The sequence below is a fragment of the Sminthopsis crassicaudata genome, chromosome 4, assembly GCF_048593235.1.
Source record: "Sminthopsis crassicaudata isolate SCR6 chromosome 4, ASM4859323v1, whole genome shotgun sequence".
Taxonomy (NCBI): Eukaryota; Metazoa; Chordata; class Mammalia; order Dasyuromorphia; family Dasyuridae; genus Sminthopsis; species Sminthopsis crassicaudata.
In genome coordinates this window covers 195,111,547-195,133,956 of record NC_133620.1, presented here as the reverse complement: position 1 = coordinate 195,133,956, position 22,410 = coordinate 195,111,547, and the positions used below count along the sequence as shown (strand labels likewise).

The window sequence follows — 22,410 nt, the reverse complement described above, 5'->3', positions numbered from 1 at the left end:
TGTTAGGCTTTTTTTTTTTAATAGAAAAAACCTTTTATTTATAACTAAATAATTTTTAAAGCTTATCTTTCCAGTGATTAGCCCTTTATTTCAAGATAATTTATTCTTATAAGTGATAAAAACAAGCAGACTTCCTCACAAAAAAGTAACAACACACTGACTCAACCATGAACCTTAAGTATAAAAAAATTAAGATGATCTCCTCCCCAAGAAGGCTTCTTTATACCTCTTAAATTCAAGAATACTTAATAAAGTTATTATCATAAAATTAATCACAAATTCAAGGCTTATTTCAAAATGAATTTTGTGTTGAAATTGTTTCTGTGAAACACTGTACAATTCAAACCATGAGATATGTAATACCATCTCAAATTACATCAGAAAAATTTTATCATGCCTATAAATTGGACATTTTGTATCAGTTTTAACTTCCTTCTTCTGGATGGGTCACTTCACTTTTTGTAAGGGATGGGGGAGAGAACATGCCTAAATTAAGAATCTTACTTTTAAAATGATGGAATATGTGTAGGGGGCAAAGGGTAAGCTAGAGTTAGAAAGAACAGGTTCTTTTTTCTCCTTTAGTAATTGGTCTCATAATTATAAACGATCATATTTTAACACTGGAAGGAAACTCAATACCTCAGTTCATTCTACTTTCAGAGAACTTTTGACAGTTAGAAAGTTGTTCTACCTATTGCAATGTTCTCACTTCCATCCACTAATCCTGGCTTCAAAGATATGAAGTTGGCTAACATGTCTTCTCTCAAGTCTCCTCTGCCATGCAAAAAATTAAGGGAAGATACTTTTTCTACACTGAGAACAAAGGCACTCAAGTTGCTTACATTTTCATAAAGTTTATGAAACTAGACTTAAAAATTATAACCACTTTTTCATTTCCCCCCAAGGAGTAACTATGCTAGATAAAGTTATAAACAAAATTTGGATTTACCACTTATAGAAAGAACCTGTAGAGAAAATGAAGGCTTGAAAATGTTTATGAGTTAATAAATATTTCACATTTATTTACAAAGTTAAGCCACATAGGGCAAGAACAAAATACTACTTTAGCCACAATTCTTTTAATAAAACTTTATAGCTTCTCCCTTTGGCCCAGTTAGAATTCATATAACGTTGCTCTTTGTCATTTTATATAAAATAAATTACTTTGGAAATCAAATTCCACATAATAAAAATATAGCACATCAAATATGTAAAAGAAACTGTGATTCTTCAACAAACCTGAAGGAGACTAGTACTTCAACCTGCAAAATACATATTTGAAGGCTAGAAATTAGAAATACCTAAAACTAGCATCTAATGCAGAAGACCCTACCAATAAGCTATGTCCAATATTTAGTATCTGGTTCTCCTATTCTATCCCAGAATTATATAAATTGTAAACAATCAAATTATGTTCTTGGATTTTCTCAAGAACTCTTAATTAGTTATTCAACAGAAAACTAGTGCTGTGTAAAATACACATCACTAAAATTTGTACTCAACACAGTTTAATATATCTATGATGCCTCAATCAAAAAAAGATTAAAAGCACAAAGTGGTTACTAATTCTGTAAGGCTTAGTAGGGGTTCAAAAAAAGGAAATCTGGTCTTTGAATAATTAAAAGCCATTTTAATAAATTATGTCTAACTTCTGTGTAAATTTTCCTTTAGATTGGATTAGGGTTAGTATAGGCTACTATAGACTCCAATTTTCAGAGAAACAGAATGTAATAACAAACTAGATTTAAAATCACTTTTCCAATGAGTTGGAGGACCCTGGTGTCAAGAATATAAAGTACCGCTGTAGAGTAATAAGATGAAAACATTAGGCTGAATTCCACACTTACCCTGAATTCTCTCAATATTCTTTGAATATTACTTTTTAAGACATGCATCCTAACTGTAATTCTGCTATATATTTGCTTTTCTCAAAACAGGAAAATTAAGAATATTCCCTCTGTATACTTACACATATGTTCTTTCAGTTTTCTGACTGTTTGGATTCTGAATAAAGAGTTTACTATGTATTATTTCCTCTCAAGTATAATGTAGTAGGATTTACAGAATCATGAAATAATTCAAGTACAAGACTGTTACTAATTCTTTGGTGTTTTTGGGAGGGTCAAAGAACATACTCTTTTAACATATTATAAAGGCTTGGCATATAAAGCATTTTTTTTTTTTTTTTTTTTTTAGCTTTTAGTGGCAATTCTGTATTCATAAGTAACAAGGAAGCAAAACCAACAAACATGTCAAATTTAAACTAACCCATGACTGGCTTTTGTAGTTTATCAAAGACTCAAAATACAATTCGCAGAATTGTCATCCTGAAGATTAGAAATATAACACAAAGGGATGAATTTCAACTTTTTCATACAAGTTACAACTGCTTTCATTAGACACTAGAGCACCTGAGTGAAAATCCAAGACCTACAAGATGGAATAAAAGTGACAGTTTTTCACCAATATTACCAAACAGGTCAGTTCAAGTCACACGATAGTTCAAATCAGACACGTTCAATCTACTTTGCTGCTTTGAATGTAAAGCATTATAAATATTAGTTTACTAGTATCTGAAAGGATGGAAACAACTCTGTGTATTAGAACCAACCAATCAAATGTCATTAACCACAGTAGGGTTAGCTTATGGACAAACAGCCCATATAACACCCATAGAATTACACTTTTGTTCAACTGTTCATTAAGCTGTATAGGCTGGGCCAGTGTTTCCTGGCCTGTCAACTTGATTCCTGGTACTTCTGCATATGCTGAGCTGAGCATGAAGGGGCCACTTCTAAGTTCCTTAGCTGCTTCTCAATGAGCATGAAGATGCTCCAGAGTCTCCTTGGACAGGGTGATTATATGCACCTGCTCAGATGGTGAGGTTTCCATCTGGCTGTCCATCATATTGAGACTCTGGATGTGTTCGGTTTGGTCATGTTGAGCAGAAAGAATCAAACCCTGCAGGTGTTCTGGCTGCTGAGTGAGTACTGTTAAGTCAGCGGCTTGGTCAGCTGCCATGCTCTGGGTGCCTTCTGTTGTAACAATGCTGATTCCTTGACTGTGACTAGGCATGAAATTGATGTTATGGACTGAGTCTGTGACTAGGAGTTGAATTTCTTGCTCTCCAGAGGTGGAAAGTTGATACTGTTGGAGATGGAGAATATTCCTAACTTCTTCTGGGTTGCTGCTGCTGGGAGCACTAGGAGCTTCTGGAAAGGGTTTTTCTTTGCTATGGATTTTGAAGTGAGCCTTTAAGTTGTCTAAGCGTGCAAACTGCAAATTACACTCGGGGCAGGAAAAAGGCTTTTTGCCTGTGTGTAATATACAGTGTCTCCTCTTAGCACTGGAATCAGAGAAGGATTTCCCACATATGCCACAAGAATATGGCTTTTCTCCTCTATAAAAAACAAAAACAGAAACACACAAAATTTACATTTTACAAAACATTTCTCAAAACTGAGTGTGAATTTTTGGGCTGGCAATATGCTGTAGCCCCAACAGTACTTGACTAGGAGGCAGGAGGCACAGGTTCTAGTCTTGGCTCTGTAATGTGACACCTTCTCTCAAGCTCCTCATTTCTAAAAAATAAGGACGTTGGATGAGAATTATCTCCTTACATTTAGATTGTAGGAAATGCATCATCATAGCCTTAATTCACAGAAATAACCCAAATGTTGATATCATAAACAACCCCTTCAATATGATCAATGTTGCTATAGTAAAAAAAGTTTTTGAGCAATTCCCAAATATGTATATTGAAAAATTGACAGTATATGGAAAAAATCCAGTCTAAGACTAATTTGATTGAATTAAAATATTCTATGCACCCTTATTTTTTTAATTGTAGGTTTAAATTTTGAACTGGCAGTATTTCTTCAAACAAAATTTAGAATTTCATTGTTGAAAAATCCTATTGGAGTAATACTTTCAGAAGGCTTTTAATATATGACAATATCTGAAAAACCATACCGATGGATTCTGATGTGTGTTTGAAGAGAACTTTTTGCTGTAAAAGACTTGCCACAGATTTCACAAGTAAATGGCTTTTCACCTTTAAGAAAAAAGAGAGAAGTATTGTGAAATATATTACAGTCTAAGCAATTACCTCTATTATCAAGAATAAAAAGATTTTGCAAAAGGCAAACAAGGTTCAACAGGCTTCATTAAAAACACATTAAATGTTGAAGGTGCTATGGAGAATACAAAACAATTGGATTATATAGTTTTCTTCCCCTGAAACTATTAGTTGAAGAAACTAGTATGTTTATGACAACTCACGACAATATGCAGTGGATCAAAAGTCTTAAAGTGTAATTAAGCTGAATAGCTTACAATTATATAATATACCTGATTCCTACATTTTCAGAGAGAGAGAAAGAGGGAGAAGGAAGGGGGGAGGGGGAGGGATGGAGAGAGAGAGCAAGAGAAAAGGAGGAGAAAAAAAAAAAGCAGCTCAGTGGCCTTTCACATTTAGTCCTCCACCTACACTAAAAAAGAAGGGAGAAAGTACTTATTATTTTTCTTCTTTGGGGCCAAACGGTCATTAAAGTTTCATGGCATAAAGTTTCAGTGGCTTTGTTGCTGGAGTGCTTTCAATTTATAATACTGTAATTAGTGTTCATAATGCTTTCATGGATCTTACTTTATTTTGTATCCATTTATATCTTTCCATGATTTTCTATATTTTGACCATATAGTAATAGTCTATAATCTTCATATATCAAAACTTGTTTAGCTATTATCAACTGATATGCATCTACTCTGTTTTCAATTCTTTGCTATTACAAAAAGTGCTGCTATAAATATTCTGATAATTTTGAAGTTTTTCTTTGATTCACATACATATAGTATGTTCATTTTTCCCCTTTTCCCCAACCCAAAACCCAATTCCTTTAAGGCATAAGCCTATAAGTAGGATCTTTGAGTCAAATGGTATGGACATTTTAGTCACTTAATTTGCAAAATTCCAAACTGCTTTCCAGAACAGCTGGAATAGTTTGCAGTTCCAGTATTCCATCTTTTTGTCATATTCAGTAATCTACTGGATGTAAACTTCAGTTGGTTTATCTATTAAGAGTGAGATAGAATGATTTTCCATGATTGCTAATAGTTTGCAATTTTTGTGTCTTTTCTTTTTAGGTATGTTTCTTGTATACAACAGAGTAGGCTTGTGTTTTCCTCTACATTTTTGGGGGGAACTGCTTTCTTAAACATTTTTTATTCTTTTCTCTTCACTTGGCATTTTGTCTCTATGGTTAATTTTGTTTAAACTACTTTGAAGCTATTCTATTCCCCCAGGTGCTCTCCTCTTTCTTCATTTCAATTTACCTTTTAAAACCCTAGTTTTAGGGTTTTACTTTTAAAATTATTAGCATACTTCTTTTCTTCCTTTATCCCTTCCTTTTATTTTCTTAATTAAGTGACTCCAACTCCAGCTATACTTTGCTGGAGGAGGAAAGGGTTTTGATAGGCTTTGCTGACAAAAAGAAGGAACTCAAAATGGACTCTAGGCATAAGCTAGTAAGTTAGATAGTGCTCCTTTTTTAGGAGCATGACAACTGGAGCTTCCTGCTTCTTGTGAAAGCTACATGCTTCCAAAAGTAAGTGTTGTAAGGATTATCGTTCTCTGGTGTTTATAAAAATTGTTACCTGATTGGGGGGGGGGGGGCGCAGGAAGAGGGAGGAGAAACGGAGGCTACCTTCTTTGTTTTCTGTTCTTTTAGCTGTAATTATATCTAGCTTTTACCTTTTCAGTCTAGAAGGTTGAAAAGATTTGGAGAAACTGTTAGTCCCTCATCTTGAAAAAAATGATTTATGGAAATACTGGATAACTGGAGTCCTACCTAGACAGTGATTTATCTAAAAATGTGATGCAAGAGACATATTATTATTATAAGTAAAAAGCAGTGTGACCCTAGACTGTGGTAATAATAGTATCTACCACTTATATCACTTTAAAGTTTGCACAGTGCGTTACCTCACTTAATTCTCACAACAGATCTTATAAGGTAGGTGTTATCACCATCTCTCAATGGCAGGAAATGGCAAACCCATTTCAGAAGGGTTGGACTACATCAAAACAATCCCTTCTAGCTTCTAAATCCACTTACTGTGGATCATTCAGAATGAAATATTTCATTACTTTAGAATTATAGAGGTGTTCCATGATTTGAAATAAACTGAAGACTGTGAATTGGATTTAATAGGCTTCTCAAATTATCAACGTAAGTGACAAAAATTCCCTCACTTAAAACCTTATTTATAAATAAATCATTTCATCTCAGGAAACATTCTACCATTTTCTTAATAGACACATTCTCTGTCTTTCTTCAACCCTTTCCACTTTCTTCTATCATTTGTTTTTCTGACAGCTTCTTTCTTTGTCTTGCTTATTTTTAAAAACTAATAGTGGCATTTCAAACTGTATCACAAAGCAGTAATCAGCATAAAATCAACTGACAGCTAGGTGGCACAGAAGACAGAATACTGGCCCCGGAGTCAGGAAGACCTGAGTTCTGATCCACCTCTGACACTTACTAGTTGTGTGACCCTGGGGCAAATCACACAGAGGTGTGGAACACGGTTTATTATGTCATAATTTTTCAATGTATTGATCAGTTTTTCTGAATATTCTTTTTCTTTAAGTTCTTTTTACAAAGATGATTAGGGAGAACAAGGAACAGAAATGAAAAAGAGTATATAAAACAAAATGAAGCAAGAAAAATTTATTTTAAAAGAAAAATGGATCAGCTTCACCAAGCTATTTTAATAACACTGATTAAAAAAAAAAATTGAGTTCCAAATTCTTTCCCTCCTTCCTTGCTTTCTCCATCTCCCCAAGCTATTAAAAAACAAAAAATTTATAGCAACAAAAATGGAGAAACAACTAAGTGTCATTTAGGATACTGCTTAATCTTGCTGGTGGCACAAGGAGTCATGTTAAGTTATTGACTATTCTTGCGGACTAAAGCCAAAACCTAAATTTTTATAGACAAGAATGGGCATCGCCAGGATGGGGAAAATTGTCCAATTATCTATCAAGTAACTATATTACGCAGAACACTACACTAGATACTTAAGGGTAAGGTGGGGAAAGAAGGGATTAATAATGAATGCCAAAGTAGCATATACAGCTTCCACTCACATAAAGCTTACAGCTAGCAAGCATTATTAATACCAGTTCACATTCTACGCTAAATAACCTTTCCCGCCCTTAAAGAATTTTTATCTTAAGGAAACAAGTCTGATGTTTCTCTAATTATCCATAAAATAACAAAATTTAAGTTTTAACAAATAAAATATATGTAATAAAATAGTTAACAATAGAACTTCAGGCAAGGTGAAGAATCGGGATAGCTGACTAATTTTTTCAATATATTTCTGTGATTTTGTGTGGTTTCACATGTATAACTGATATCATACTGCATGTCTTTTCAACAGGTGGGGAGAAGCAAGAGTTTGGAACTCGAAATTTTAAAAAGATGCTAAAAATAAATAAAATAATAAGTGAATAAATAAAATAATTAAAAATACATTTCTGTGAAGGTTCAGGCTAAATGGTTTTCCATGTAGCCTAGCATTATCCATTCATCTTTCTTGGGTTCATGGCAGGGTCTTGTCCCTTTCATCATTCAGCTCCATAGGGTCAGAATTTATTTTAGATGAGGCTATCCATGATTCCTTGTCTCCTTCCTCTGAGGTCCTCACGCAAATTCCTAGACTGCTATTCAATCATCTCTTTCCCCTACTCAATTTATATGGTTTTCAAGATACTTTTTTCAGTTTTCAAGATTCTTCTTTCCTACAAATATTTTATCTAGTCAAGTCAATCCGGATGCAAATATGTAAGAACATAATCTATTAAACAATGGAACTAGAAGAGGAAAAATGTTCAAAAAATAAAGAAAACTAGCTGACTTTTTTCCATTTTCAGTTGCTAAAAGCTTACTTATTTACTTATTTAAGTCATGTAGTAAGGAATACCCTTCAGATGGTACTTTTTTAATTAGGAAGAGGAAAACAAATTTTTTCACTCTCATGTAAAATCATGAAGAATTTCCTTATACTGAACACATTTGTTTCAGAGAACAGGGCTAAATAATGCTATTGCCTTGAATTCTTCAAAGTGTGAATAAAGTAATTTCTGGGCAACTATTTTGTGCATGATACTGTCCTGAGAGCTGAGGGATTATAAATGGACCCAGATCCTTGGTTTTCGGTTTACATTTTTGTTGGAAAGAGAAGATATATACATGAAATGGCTAAGTAATAACATAAGAGAGTATATAACAAAATAAAAATGTATGGTGTAGACAATAGGTACTATAGGAATCAGGGAAGAAAGCTCAAAATGAGATGAAAATATGACTTAAATAAGAAAATTTGATATTGGGAATTAACATTAGGTCTAGAGGACCTAAAAAAAGAACAAAAAAAAAAAAAGAGAGAGAGAGAGAGAGAGAGAGAGAACAAAAGGAATCATATGTGAAATGACAATCAGATTGTCACCATCAACATGTGTTTATTAAGTATCGATTATGTGCCAGTCATTATATAAAGCACTGAGGATATTAATACTACGCATGAAAGAATTACTCAAAATAAGCACATAAGTCAATGGAAGAGATAATAAGTGTCTATGTGTAAATGTACATACACATATCATAAATATAAAGTTAATAAAGACATATACTAAGTAGTTAAATAAAATGCAGTTTGAGAGGAAGGGTGGTAGTTGGAGATAGGAGGCAGAGATCTGGAAAGGCTTCATGCAGAAGATGCTGCCTAAGCTCTATCTTAAAGAAAGAAAAAAAGACTATTTGGTAGAGTGCTTTTTAAACATGGGAGGCATCGTATAAATGCATGGAGATGGGAGATGGTGTGTTTTGAGAAGAGAGAGAAAGCCAGTTTGGCTGGACTGCAATTTGGGAGGATGATAAATAGCTAATGAGCCTGGAAAGATAAATTAGGGCTAGGTTATGTAAAGCTTTAAAAGCAGAGTTTATATTTTATCTGACACAAAAGGAAGCCATTAGAAATTGAAGAGGAAATCAAATGATCATATCTAGGCTTAAGAAAAATTATATTGATAGCAGTATATAGAACAAATCAGAGAGAGAGAGAGGCTTGAAGTGAGAGAACTAATTAGGAAGTAGCTGCAATAGGGAGAGCCTGAAAGCAAGGTAGCAAATGTATCAGGAAAGAAAAAGAGTTGTATTGGAGAGATCAAAATGGCAACATTTAGCAACTGATTAGATAAGTGATGGGAGGGAGAGTGAAGTGTCCAAGATTTGAGACTGGAGTAATAGTGGTGGCCTGGGACAAAAATAAGTAAATTTGGAGGAGACAGAGAATCTAGGCAAAAATGGAAGTAAGTTTTCAGATGATGAATTTAGTTAAATAAAAGTGGATGGAGAGGCTTAAGTCTGATTAGAAAGATGCAAATAGTGTATAAGGACATTAAAAGGAGAAGTGGTAACCATTAGGAGCCAGAAAAGGTTCCACAAGAACATGGTATGCCAAACAATAATCAATTGAATGAATTAGGAATGCTTAGCAAGGAGAAGAGAAAATTCAGGGGAGAAAGGATAGCTATGGTACAAAAAGGGTGCCAACTTTGGAAAACATTAACATGGTACTGTTTATACTGATTCTGCTATTTAATGCATAACCACAGGAAAATCACTGAACTCTGGACCAGTTTTCTTATCTGTAAAATCAGGAGCAGGACTAGATGATGCTTAAGGTCTCTGCCAGTTCTAGATATGTGATCCTATGGTCTATTATCCCATATTCAATATCTGAAGGCCAGTCATGAGGAAGAAAAATATACTTGTTCTGCATGGCCTTAGGAAGAAGACCTAGGAGCTATGTGTCAAAGATATAGAGACAGGTTTAGGTTTTATATAGTCATTAATTAGGTTGTATAAGGAATTCTTATTCAGGTGTTACAGACATTTCACTCAGATTCTGAGAATTCTAGGCTATCCTGTAAGGAATTGGGAGCCACTGGCAATTTTTAAATTTAGCAAAGGAGTGACAAAACAAAAGATATTTACAATTTTACGAAGCATTTAATTCACAATCTAGGATTATTCCTCTCTCTATATTTTATAGATTAAGAAAAGGAGCCTCAGAGAGGACGGATTAATTCTGCCTAGGTGGCACAGTTGACAAAATACTAGAATTAGAAGAGAGCTTTGAGATCCTCTGGTCTAAACTCATCATTTTAAATATAATGAAACTGAAGAGGATCTAGAGAGATGACTTGCTTAAAGTCATACAAATGTTTGAGCTAGGATTAAGTAAGATTCAAAATATGTTTGTTGTTGTTGGTTTTTTTAAAGATCAGTTAGTGCCAACAATAAAAATATTTCAGATTTAAAGTGACTACGTTCTGTTAGAAATCTGGTATTAATACATCACAAATATAGTTACCCTGCCCCAAAAGCTACCAAGCCCAACACTTTTACTTTGCTTACCTTAACATAAAAGGTTTTGAATTTCTTTTATCATTCCTATCTCCTTTCGTTGCTCAAAGCTGACTTTCCTGGAGGTGGTAGTGCTCAACTATTGAGTAACAAGAAGTGTTGTTTCTAGGGGGAAAAATTATTTGAGTGGTTCTTACTGCCTATGCTAACTTTGATAGTCAGCTGTACTTTCCCTCTTCTCTCCCAAATATCTTGGTAACCATGTCAAATGTGAAAAGTATTCTAAGTAGGATGATTCCTTGGCTATGATTTGTACTATTTCGTGGCCTTCAGGCCTCTAATAAAATACTATTTATAATACCTTATCCAGGTGTGAAGGTGACTTGACAACAGGCCTCTGAAATGCTGTACATCAGAGAACAAGTTCTGGCAGGTCTTGGGGGCTGAAAGACGCCTTTCAAAAGGACTTTGAACATGTGTACTTGCAGCCCCAGAACCAGATTAACTAGATTTGAAGATGCTCATCTACCAGAGGTCTGGTCATGAGGTAATCAAATTTTTGACTATAGGAAACCAGAAAGATCATCAACTAAGAGTGACTTTTTTGAATGAAGGGAGTTAAAAATCTTTCAGTAGTAGAATACCCAAACAGATAAAATCATGACTCCATAAAGGAAGAAATCTATTATAAATAGGAATGCTTCAATAAAAATGATGTCTAAAGTAAATATATTCTTAGGGGACTACTAATTTTATAGGTAATGTTATAAAAACAAACAAAAACCTCACCCTTTCCTATGGACAGATGCTACCAGAATTAGGCTAGATGTTGGAATCCTAATAAGCTAGGTAGTATAAGTATTATACCTATTTTAGGGATGGAGGAATTGGGATTAAGTGGTTTGTCCCTGGTCACATTACAGCAGAATAAAGATTTGAATCTAAGTCTTCTTGACTTCAAGTCCAACACCCTATACACTGGACAAGACTGAATATTCCAACAAAATATATAACACATTACCTGTGTGTGTTCTTAGATGTTTCTTTAACTGAGATACATCCATGAATTTGCGATGACAGTGGTTACATTCCGGCAACGAATGGCCTTGTCGCAATAATAAAAAAAGTGTCAGTGCATGTATGTTTCCCCTGTATTTCTTCAGTGATCTGTGTTAAAGCACTTCCCTGCAAAATAACCACTTTAATATAATACTTTAACAAAACAATGACTTTCATTATTTCTGAAATGATTTCTATTTCTTTATCTTCATCCTTTATTTCAGTTAACTCAATCTGAGTTGCCTTAAATGAACTTTTTCCACCTTTCATTTCTGAAACTTGGGAGGGGCCAAGCCCCATGACCTCACCATTCTCAACCAACCATTTGCTTTCTCTGAATGTAGGTGAGAAATAAGAACCAAATAAATCAAGGACAGAAACAACAGGGGCTAAAAGCTACTGAAGACTTCTTTAGAAGTAAATATTTATAGTCTACCTATGTCCCATGGTCCAAATAGTATGTGATAATGAACTAATGAAAGAAAACAGCTATACCATGTCAATGAAGGCCTAAGTAATGAACAAGTGTAAGGTATCCTTTAAAGATGAAAGAGCTAAAAAAGTAGAAGGGGAATGGTATAGCATACTACAATACAGTATCCTAATATTATGGAAGGTAGCTCAGATTTCTTTGGAAACAAATACCAATTCTATTTATTATTTTACTTAGTTCTATTTGGGATGCCAAAACTATGTTATTTTTCTTCATTTCACCAATGCATATTTCCACAAAAATCTTTGTACCTGTATGAACTCGGTAATGACTCTTTAGCTGTCTTTTCTGGCTGAAATACTTTCCACATTGATCACAGGTAAAAGACTTCTGTCCTGGGTGGGGATGAGAGAGGAAGATGGGGGAAGAGGGAGATTAAAAAAAAAAAAAAGAAAAATTAACTTTGTCTAAGCAATAAAATGCAGGGAGAAACCATTCTACCACTGGGAAAGGTCTATTTCATCTAATAGGGAAAAGTGATTCTCAATTATACCACCATGTTCAATATTATGCAGAATTTATGGATACTTAACACTAAAAACTTTTTTTTTTTTTTTTTTGAGATGAGGGGGAACAGTCTGAAAGATATCATTACATATTATTCAATAGACATAAAGACATTATGGTTAATACTTGTGCTAGAGAATTCAGATAGTTATAATTCTGACTAAAGAAATGGATGGCTTTTAGGTATCAATTTGATTTGCCCAGAATATGGTTAGTTACCTGTGTGCAGGCTCATGTGTTCCAGTAGAGAATGTTTTGTAGTTAAAGCCTTATTGCAAACAGTACAGGTATATGGTCGTTCCCCTGTATGCATCCTTGTGTGAACCTGCAATGAGTGCTTCTGGGCAAAACCTTTTCCACACTCATTACATTTGAAAGGTCGTTCCCCTAAAGCAAGTCCAAAAATAGAGAACATAAATTCAGTCCAAACATGTATTTAAATACCCACCAGGCACAAGACACTCAGAAGCATTTCAAAAACAAAAATGGGGAAAAAAACAAACAAACAAACAAACCAAAAAAAAAAAACTCAGACCAAGCATCAAAAAGCTAAATCTAATAGGTTTATGAAACACAAGTTTGATACCAACTATAAAAGATTCAAAGGACCAAAAGACATCAAATAGTGTTATGAGAGACAAAAGATAGTAGAGACCACTTGTAACTGAGGGCTTTGGGAACGAATGAAGGAAAAAGGTTTTGCAAGGGGCCTTGAAGGACAAGAATGGCAACAGTCAAAGAAAGGGTGGGGAAGTGTTTGGTTTCAGGTAATGGGGATGGGGAAGCAGAACTGTAGTGGAAAGAGTGTTCAGTTTGAAGCTATTATGTTATGAAATGAATAGTGAAAAAAAAAAAAGGTAAGATGAGTAAAGTGTTAATAAAGTAGGCTAACACAAATAAGTGCAAGGGGAATAAATGCAGAGTTAATTAGAAAGAGAAACCAATTTTCTTAATGATTACAATAATGTTAAAGAAAACAATTTTGAAAGAGTTCAAAACTCTGATCATCAGGGACTAATTATGTTGCTGAAAAGGAAGAAGGTTCATTAAGATATGCAGCTAAAAGTCCTTGAATTTAAAAGTCTATCCTATTGTGATCCTAAATGATAATTGAAACTATGGATATTGATGAAATTGCTGAGGGAGAGAATACATTCAGAGATGAGTGCTTAGTATCCAGCTTTTCGAAAAGACAAGGGACCAGTAAAAGACACTAAGAAGAAACTATCTCCATGATAGAATCTGGGGAAAAAACTATCAGGGATAGGGTGATTAATAGGATTAAAATATTGCAGAAAGGTTGAGGAGGATGGGGAGCAGGAAGTGTTTACTGGAGTTCATCAATTATCTTTGTCAGAGCACTTTATACAGATTAGGAAGGATTAAGAAATAGGTAGATGGCAATGTGGTAGAAAACTGTCTTGTAGGAGCTTAGCAATTAAGGGAAAGAGATAAATGGTGGTAGGTAGAGTGGCTGGCAGGGTCAAACAACAAAATTCAACAAAAAAAAAAAAGTATTAAGTATCTAGTACACTTAAGATATTATGTCCTCAAGAAGCTTATTTCCTACTGAAGATCAGAGGATGAATCTTTTAAGATACAGAGACTAAGCATGTATTTACATGTCCATGCATATGGAAGGTGTCAGACATGGTCCCAGAGGTGGCCTTCAACACAAAAGGCTTAGCTTTGGCAAAAACAAAGTTACTAACATTCTCAACTAATCAGTTAAATGCAGGGTATAAGGAATTAAACAAACAAAATATCTGACACACCAAGAAAGCATTATACCTGTATGACTTCTCTGATGGATTGCTAAAAAGTGATTGTACTTAAACACTTTGCCACATTCCTTACAGCAAGCCTCAGAACCAGGACGTTTTCTTCTTCCAGATACTCTCTTGGCTGAATACTGATCATCTTCATCCCCAACAAGTTTGTAATCTTTAAGTTTAACAGATCTCTGAATTCTGCGCTTGCTATAGCGACTCTGACTGCCTTGTACATCCTGGGACTTAGGATCACAGTTCTCATCTTCTTCTGTGGGCATTTCCACAGTGCTTGACCCACAAGCACGCTCGGATTCTTCCACTTCTCTTACTGGGATCTGTTCATTTATTATACTATTGCTTTCTTCTATTGTTTTTGACATAGAGTTTTGTTTATTTTGAACAGAATTATTTTCTCTGAGCTGAATGTCTTCAAGTGAAGCCATTTCTGATTTTACTGCTTGAAAATTTTTGACTTTTCTTGGTCTCCCTCGTTTTCGCTTTGGAAGATCATCATTTTTCTTGTTAGAAATAACAACTACTGGAGCTCCACCAGTGGCCAAAGAAGTTGGATTTGTTGAGTTATGATTGCTTTGATAATCAGTGTAAGCATTTACTAAGTCATACACTTTTAAAAATTGAGCAGTAGCCAATATTTGTTCTGCACTTTTTTCATTGGCATGAAGATAACCAGTATAGATAAATTCCAGCAGTATACTAAATGTGTCTGCTAACATACCTTCCAGCATATAAATGGACTGGCCTATCTCACCTTCTTCTGCAAACATCATTGAGAAATACTCACTACTGGCAGCAAGTAAAGCTTTGTGGGCCCGGAAATGTACGTTTTCCACTATTAGAGTGATATCACAGAGAAAGCCTCTTTTCCTTTGTTCTTCAAAATTTGTCAGAATGGTACCACTATGAACCTCTGAATATACAACAAGCTTCTCAGAAGACACTGCAGTTTCTTCTGCCATTTTTATTCCAAGCCAAAACAGACTAAACCTACAGAAAGAAAAAGATACTTTAAACATAAAACATAGGCTTTGGTAAACTCACCAGTGGCAAAAATAAAATGGTCATGTTTTATCTGTAAGTCAGTATAAAACAAGACTATGTAAACATGCAAATCTGTGATTCTGTCATTTTAAGGAATTCTCAGGATGAAAATTTCCTCCTATTAATGCAGATTATAACTGGGTTAATATTGACCAAGTTTAGTTCTGGGGACATCTCAAAAATCATCTCCCTATGTCATCTGGCTCCAATATGGTATTTCTTTGGGGGATCTCAAGATATAGCTTGATGTAAATCTTTACTGATACAGGTAAAAGGGACTCCCATTTCTGTGCAAACAGTTCAATGTAACAAAGCAAAATAAAAACAGGACAAAATTTATTTTGCCCCACAGAAAGAATGCAAAAACTCAAAGGTACTCATGAATAGCCAACAATTCAAACAAACCCTGACATTCTGGTGACAGACATCAGGCCTTGGCTTTTTATATCTACCCTAACAATTTGGATTCTTAGGGAAGGGAAATGAAATTGACATTTCTAAAGAGATTCCCTAAATATCATAATGAATTACAACACAGGAGATAAATCCTAGGAAATTGCATGAGGCACACAAGTGAATAGCTCAGATTATACATCTAGTAAAAGTAAGAAGCTGGTATCTGACCCTGGTGATCCTCCCTCTAAACTCAATACTCATCAAAGGTAGTTTCTAGTATAGTAGATGGAAAACTGGATTTGAAATCAGGACTCTTGAATTAAAATGATTTTACAGATTTATATATAGCAATACAGATTTGGACGAAACACTGCCGTCCTACAAGCTGTTCTTTACAACCAATTGGTGATATCTTATTGACAAATCACAACCTCTTAATTTTGGTTTCTTCGTGTGTTAAATGGGAATAACATTTACTTATTTATTTTATTTTATAATTATAAATTTTTTTGACAGTATATATGCATGAGTAATTTTTTTATAACATTATCCCTTGTATTCATTTTTCCAAGTTTTCCCCTCCCTCTACTCCCTCCCCTAGATGACAGGCAATCCCATACATTTTACATGTGTTACAGTATAACCTAGATACAATATGTGTGTGTAAATCCAATTTTCTTGTTGCATGTTAAGTATTGGATTCCGAAGGTATAAGTAACCTGGGTAGATAGACAGTAGTGCTAACAGTTTACACTCACTTCCCAATGTTCCTTCTCTGGGTGTAGTTATTTCTGTCCATCATTGATCAATTGGAAGTGAGTTGGATCTTCTTTATGTTGAAAATATCCACTTATGGGAGTAACATTTAAATTAGCTACCTCATAAAATGGTTATGAGGGAAGTGCTTTGTAAACTTAAAAGTTTCAAGACTAAACATTTTTAAAAGCATTAACATTTCATTTTAAAACGTCCATCTGTAAAGTACATCACAAATTAGAAAGTAACGTCCTGTTCTGGTCCTGACCCTCTCATCACTTTATCTGGGAGACTTTTGAGTATATAATTTAATTCTTGTGCTTCAATTTCAATAAAATCACAGGGGAGAATAAGTTGCCTTCAAGATCTCTCTCTAGTTCTACCTAATGGAACGATAGAAAAAAACCAGAGCATGGTTTTTTTATTTACGTATAACAATCATACTGAATGGAAGATAATACTCTGGTAGGGTATGGATAAGAAAACTCAAAAAAGTAGATAATTTCATTTTAGAAAGTTTTCTTTTCTTTTTTTTTTTTTTTTAAATCGTAACTCCAACTATGACTTCATTAATATAGGGACCTCCTAAAGAGAATTTCCTCAACCAAAACTGACACATATTTGTTCTCAATCATAAGGGTCTTTCAAGTGTTGCCTGGGGCGCTGAGAGATTAAGCAGTTTCCGCAGTCAGAGCCAATGTGTGTCAAAAGCAGAATCTGAATGCAGGTCTTCCTTTTTACACAGCTACGTTATGGAATATAATTTATTATGAAGCGCTGGGGAGGACTCTAAAGAACTTCTAGTCCAAGGCTTCTTACAGTTTTTATTTTTCTGGCATCAAGAACTTCTTAGGCAACCTAACATGCCAGAGGGCCTCCTTCTTAGAATGTTATCTCGTTTCTAAAAATGTTTGTTAAATGTATAAAATAAATCGGATTACAAAGAAAGACAGTTATAGCGAAACAAAGTTATTAGTTTTAAGTTCAGGGGAAAATAACACAGCTCCTTAATTTTGCCGCGGGAAACGATAAGGTGAAAGGTAGCGCGGATAAGCCTGACCCCGCACTCATTTGAGGGCTCATTTAGTGCTGAGTGATCTCACTTAACTTCTCTCGGGCTCAGTTTCTTCATTTGTAAAACGAGGCGGTTCTTACGACTCTGGCTTTATGACCCCCAAAAGGAAGCTGAGTAGTTGACGACGGTGCCTGGTACTTTTATACAAATAACTAAGGATTTAAATTAATTAGAAGACTCAGAAAAATGGGGGAAAGGGAGTGACGTCACCCACGCGGGCCCCCCTCACTGACAGCTTCCAAGCCCGGTTGCAGATGTCGGTCGCCAGGAGGGGCTGCGAGGACTCAAGGGCCAAGGGGGACGGAGGAGGAGGAGGAGGCGGCCGGGGTGAGCAGGTTACCTTGGCTGAGGCAGCGGGGCTCCCGTGGATCACCCGGACGAGGCCCGAGGCCGGGCTTGGGGCCGTGGCCTCCCCCACGGGGAGGAGGGATGGCTAGTCCAGTCGGGGCCCGCCCCTCTCCGCCCCACAGCGGGGATCCCGGCCAAAGGGCAGCTAGGGCAGGCCCCGACTCTGGGGCAACCCAAGCCTCAAACTCTCCGCCTCTCAACAACCGCAGGCACAGCCGGCCGGAGAATTAGTGTCCCGGCTTCACAACCCCGGAAGTAGCGGCGTCCCCTCCCTCAAACGTGCGTGCGTCATGACGTTTCCGACGCGAGCACGTGGTCCACTCCCACTGGGAAAGGCCAGAGGCTCAGGCTCGGATTCCGGGTGGGATAGGGACGTTGGGAGCGCGCCCTGGATCCCCAGAGCGCTTGCGCTGGAGTCGGGCCCGCCTTTTGGGTGGGTTTGCTTAGGTTACCTGCTCAAGCCCCCAGCGATGAGCTAATTGTGAGTTAGGGGCCTAGAAGGGCCTTAGAGATCAGTATAGCCTTGGGGATAGGGTGAGAATATAAAGTACTCCCGCGAGAGGTAACTTCCTCTCCTCAGGCGAGTAGGTGGACATCTTTGTTATCCTCCTAAGTAGATTTGATAGGGTTAGAACCGATGTGTATCTCACAGGCAATTAATTTCAATGCTATTTAACATATACATACATATACATATATATATGTATATACGTACATGTCCCAAGTACAGGACCTGGGCCCGCAAGCAGGGTAGCTGCCCACTGTCACCCCTTGACCTCCAACGCCCCTCAGACCCGGATGGACTTAACCCCCAACCCCTGGGAACAGAGCCTGGCGTCCAGCCCGTGCCCTCAGCTGTCACACGGAGGAACTATAGTACCGGAGAAGCAGCCTGGGGACTGGCGGAAGTTTTTGCACCAAAAGCTGTGGCGCTGTCAAATGGTTCAGCGGGAGGGATTTAATCCGCTGAACAAATACCATTAAAGAAGAACCGTTAACACTTGATGCTGCGCCACTTTGCTTCCGAAGGACCGCAGAGTTAACCCATCTGACTGGGAGCCGAAACTTGATAGTGTCTCCCCGTTAGAATGGGACTTCCGGAGAGCTTGCGCTATTTTTCTATTTTATTGTTTCCCCTAGTCCTCAGACTTTTTAACCAGGGGGCCAGTTCACTGTCCCTCAGACTGTGGGAGAGCCGGACTACAGTAAAAACAAAAGCTCACACTCTATCTCCGCCCCTCAGCCCATTTGCCATAAGGCACCCCCCCCAACTTCCCCAGTGGGTGTGTTTTCTATCTTCCCCGACAGTTGTTTTTATGAGGTACCTTTCATTTTCCTCATTTTGGGCAGTCTTTTAAAAACATTTTTTCTTGTTGCCTTAGTAGATCATTAGTTTCATTTGTTCCATTCTAATTTTTAGAAAGTTTGTTGGTTGGGAAAGCTTTTGTACCTCTTATGCTATGTGACTAATTCCTTTGCAATTCTCTTATACAGCTATAATTTCTAATTTTACCTTCAGTGCTTTTATTTCATTTATTTTTAAAATTTTAAACTTTTAAAAATATTGATTTCTCTCATCCTGGAATCCTATTTGAACTTATGCTCGAGTTCTAGTTTTCTTTAAAGCTTTTCTGGTAGGTATTTTAGGGTCATTCTCTTCTAAGTTTGTGTCTTGAGCATCACTGTAACCATAATAGCCTTTATATGGTGAGATTCTTTTTTGTTCATTCTCCCAATCTGCTTCTTTTTTTTTTTAGTTCAATCTTTTTTAAAATTAATTTTATAATTATAATTTTTTTGGCAGTGCAGATGCATGGGTATTTTTTTTAAACAAGATTATCCCTTGTATTCATTTTTCCAGATTTTCCCTTCCCTCCCTCTACTCCCTTCCCTAGATGACAGGCAATCCCATACATTTTACATGTGTTACAGTATATCTTTGATACAATATATGTGTGTAAATCCAATTTTCTTGTTGCCCACCAACCTACTTCTTGACTTAAGATTTTAAATTAGGGCTTAACTGAGCACTTCTGTTGGGAGTGTTTGTCCAGGCTACTTACTCATTTCTCTGGGTACCAAGTTTTGAGTAGGATCTCAGGGACTTCTCATTCTTAGGGACTTGTAAGCTTTCAGGATTCCCAAATCTTCTGATCCAGGGACCAATCCTTACATCTAGTCTCCTGATCTGAGTTCTACAAGTTTCTGAGCAACGTGGGTTTGCTGCATTTGAAGTTATGGAGACTGCAACTAGCTTTGGTCACTATCATCCAGCTGGAAGGTCCTCCTGGTTCAGAGTGACAGAACTACATGCTTTCTCTTTGGTCTGCCCTGGTTATTGCATTAGGCAATAATCTTGGCTATTCTCCTTTAGACTTCAGACTAAACTGGAATCTGGAACTGAGACATTATTCTACTCCCGGGGATTGATTCACCCAGATGCTTTCTTGCTTTTCAACTTGCTTGCTGCTCAGTACATAGCCTGGGGTGTGCAACTGTTCATCATCTTGGAATGTTAATCTCTAGGCACAGATCCCATCCCAGAGCTTGGGTTTCAAACTTAAATCTCCAGGGAGGCCAGGCTGGGCATCGGAATAAGATCAAGGCCAATTCAGAAAAGGGAACCTGCCCAGTACTAAGTGACCTGGGGGGCAGAGATCAGGGATTCAGGTCCAAGTTGTTGCAGAAATCTATGTGTGCAATGTTAGTTATCAAGAAGTCTTTGGTTTTCTCATATGGTCTTTGTTTGTCAGGGAAAGGGTTGTTGGCTGCCTAATTCATTCATGGATGGCTAAAGTGGTAAATTCCTAGGATTCCCATGGGTTGCTGAGGAGAAGGGTATGATGCTAAGTCTCTGTATAGTGAGGCTTGGATTGTTATATCTAGGTCCAGTTCCCACACAGAGGAGTAGACATCCTGTAGAGAACCCCAGTGGCTGAGCTGGAATCCTAGGTCATGTTAGTAAGTGAGCACATAGTAGATTTTTAAAAAATAAATATTTACTGTTAAGTTTATGGCTTTTCTCTAGGTGGAATAGTCACTGATTATTGAAGATAAGTGGATAATTGTCCAAATCATCCCACATATAAGACTGTCTTTGTCATATTTATTTCCAACCACTTGAGGAATACAAGAAGTTGCAATTTGGACTTTGTGATATGCAGAAGGCAAGTGGCAGTTATGAGTCTATGGTATTTTTTGGATATAGGGAAAGAGTTAAGTTTGGGATGCAGGCAGAATTTAGCAGTCTGCCACTTCTAATATCACCTGAAAGTGTGGGTCAACTTGTCTAATTTTGGCAACAGGTCTCCAGTGGCTATTAAAATTATCAGGATCATAGAGATGGAAGAAATCCTAAGATAATTTGGTCCATTTCCCTCATCTTACAAATTAAGGAGCTGATGCCTACAAATATTACATGTTTTGCCTTAGGTCTTATAACCAATATAGTTTGTATATATATATATATATATATATGTATATATATATATGTATTATCTGTAGTCTGATATTTTTTAACCCCAATGTAATTTCTTCATGTTTCAGGTTGTTTCCTGCTTTAGTCACACAAATGAAGATCTAGCACTTTTCTCTTCAAATTCCATTGTGTGTATATTTTTTAAACTTAAGATGGAGCCTTTGTGTCAATTAAATTATATAAAATGTACTTTAAAAATTAGAAATAAGCAGATAGTCATACTATTAAAAAAACAAATCAAAACTACATATTTATTCATGTGTAGGTATAGAAAGTTTTAAGGTAACATGTTCATTCTGCTTACAAAACAATCACACAGATTGAGAATAAATCTGACATTTTTACTTATATCTATATTATTTTTGTTTGTAGCTGTTCAATATATTCAATGAGTATTTTCTCTAATGATCTGTTAACCTATTTTAAAGGACAAAAACTCACAAATCAAGAAGCATGGTTGCTTTTTAATAGCATTCTAAAGCAAATTTTGATAAGTAATATTATTATATGACTATTCTTTTGTTATGACACCAAAACAGATACTTCTGTCAATATGAAATCCTATCCTATTCCTTTCTGATGGACAGAAGTAGCCAACAGGCGCCATGTTTTGCAACTCTATCTTCCCGTCCAGGAAGGTAATTTGAAAAAGACTGAATGGTGAGCATGGTAGATTTGATCTTTTCCTTTCCTAGATTATGGGGATTTTCCCATGGGAGGATAATCTAATCCTCCTATATACCACTGTAAACAATCAAATATGCATCATTGTGAATAGTCAAAAAAAATTAACCAGTGATTGGGTTCACATTTTTAAGAGAGAAAAAGGTCTGTAATTTATGGTCAAAGTCAATTGGTCTAAATTGAGGTTCCTTGTATTTTTTGGTCATCTTGGAACCTAAGTAAGGGATGAGTTCACATCTTTCTATAAACTGCTCCAGCTTCTTCTTATATTTTTTTCTTGAATATTCCGAACCTTTAGGATTAAATGCTGTAGGGAAGTAAACAAAAACCATAAATATCTTCTGTGAAGC

The 22,410-nt window shown here is 36.2% G+C and overlaps 2 protein-coding genes across 3 annotated transcripts in view; both read right to left on the bottom strand.

Annotated features, from left to right (window-relative positions):
• Positions 1-2,525: 2,525 nt before the first annotated feature.
• ZBTB24 (zinc finger and BTB domain containing 24) lies at positions 2,526-18,182 on the bottom strand. Of its 2 annotated transcripts, XM_074310132.1 has the most exons (7): positions 17,891-18,182; positions 14,284-15,269; positions 12,712-12,879; positions 12,237-12,320; positions 11,455-11,538; positions 3,973-4,054; positions 2,526-3,400 (listed from the first exon to the last, which is right to left on the bottom strand). In XM_074310132.1, exons 2-7 carry the CDS (start codon positions 15,239-15,241, stop codon positions 2,815-2,817), a joined length of 1,962 nt encoding a protein of 653 aa, XP_074166233.1. In that variant the 5' UTR covers positions 15,242-15,269; positions 17,891-18,182; the 3' UTR covers positions 2,526-2,814. The 2 variants fall into 2 exon arrangements, with proteins under 2 accessions (XP_074166233.1, XP_074166234.1); XM_074310133.1 differs by lacking the exons at positions 2,526-3,400; positions 3,973-4,054 and having other exon boundaries at positions 11,493-11,618; positions 17,891-18,161.
• Positions 18,183-21,626: 3,444 nt separating this feature from the next.
• AK9 (adenylate kinase 9) overlaps positions 21,627-22,410 on the bottom strand; it is a 117,233-nt gene continuing 116,449 nt past the window's right edge. Inside the window, 1 exon segment of the mRNA XM_074310124.1 lies at positions 21,627-22,367. Within this exon segment, the coding sequence (XP_074166225.1) occupies positions 22,165-22,367 (203 nt within the window). The 3' untranslated portion in view covers positions 21,627-22,164.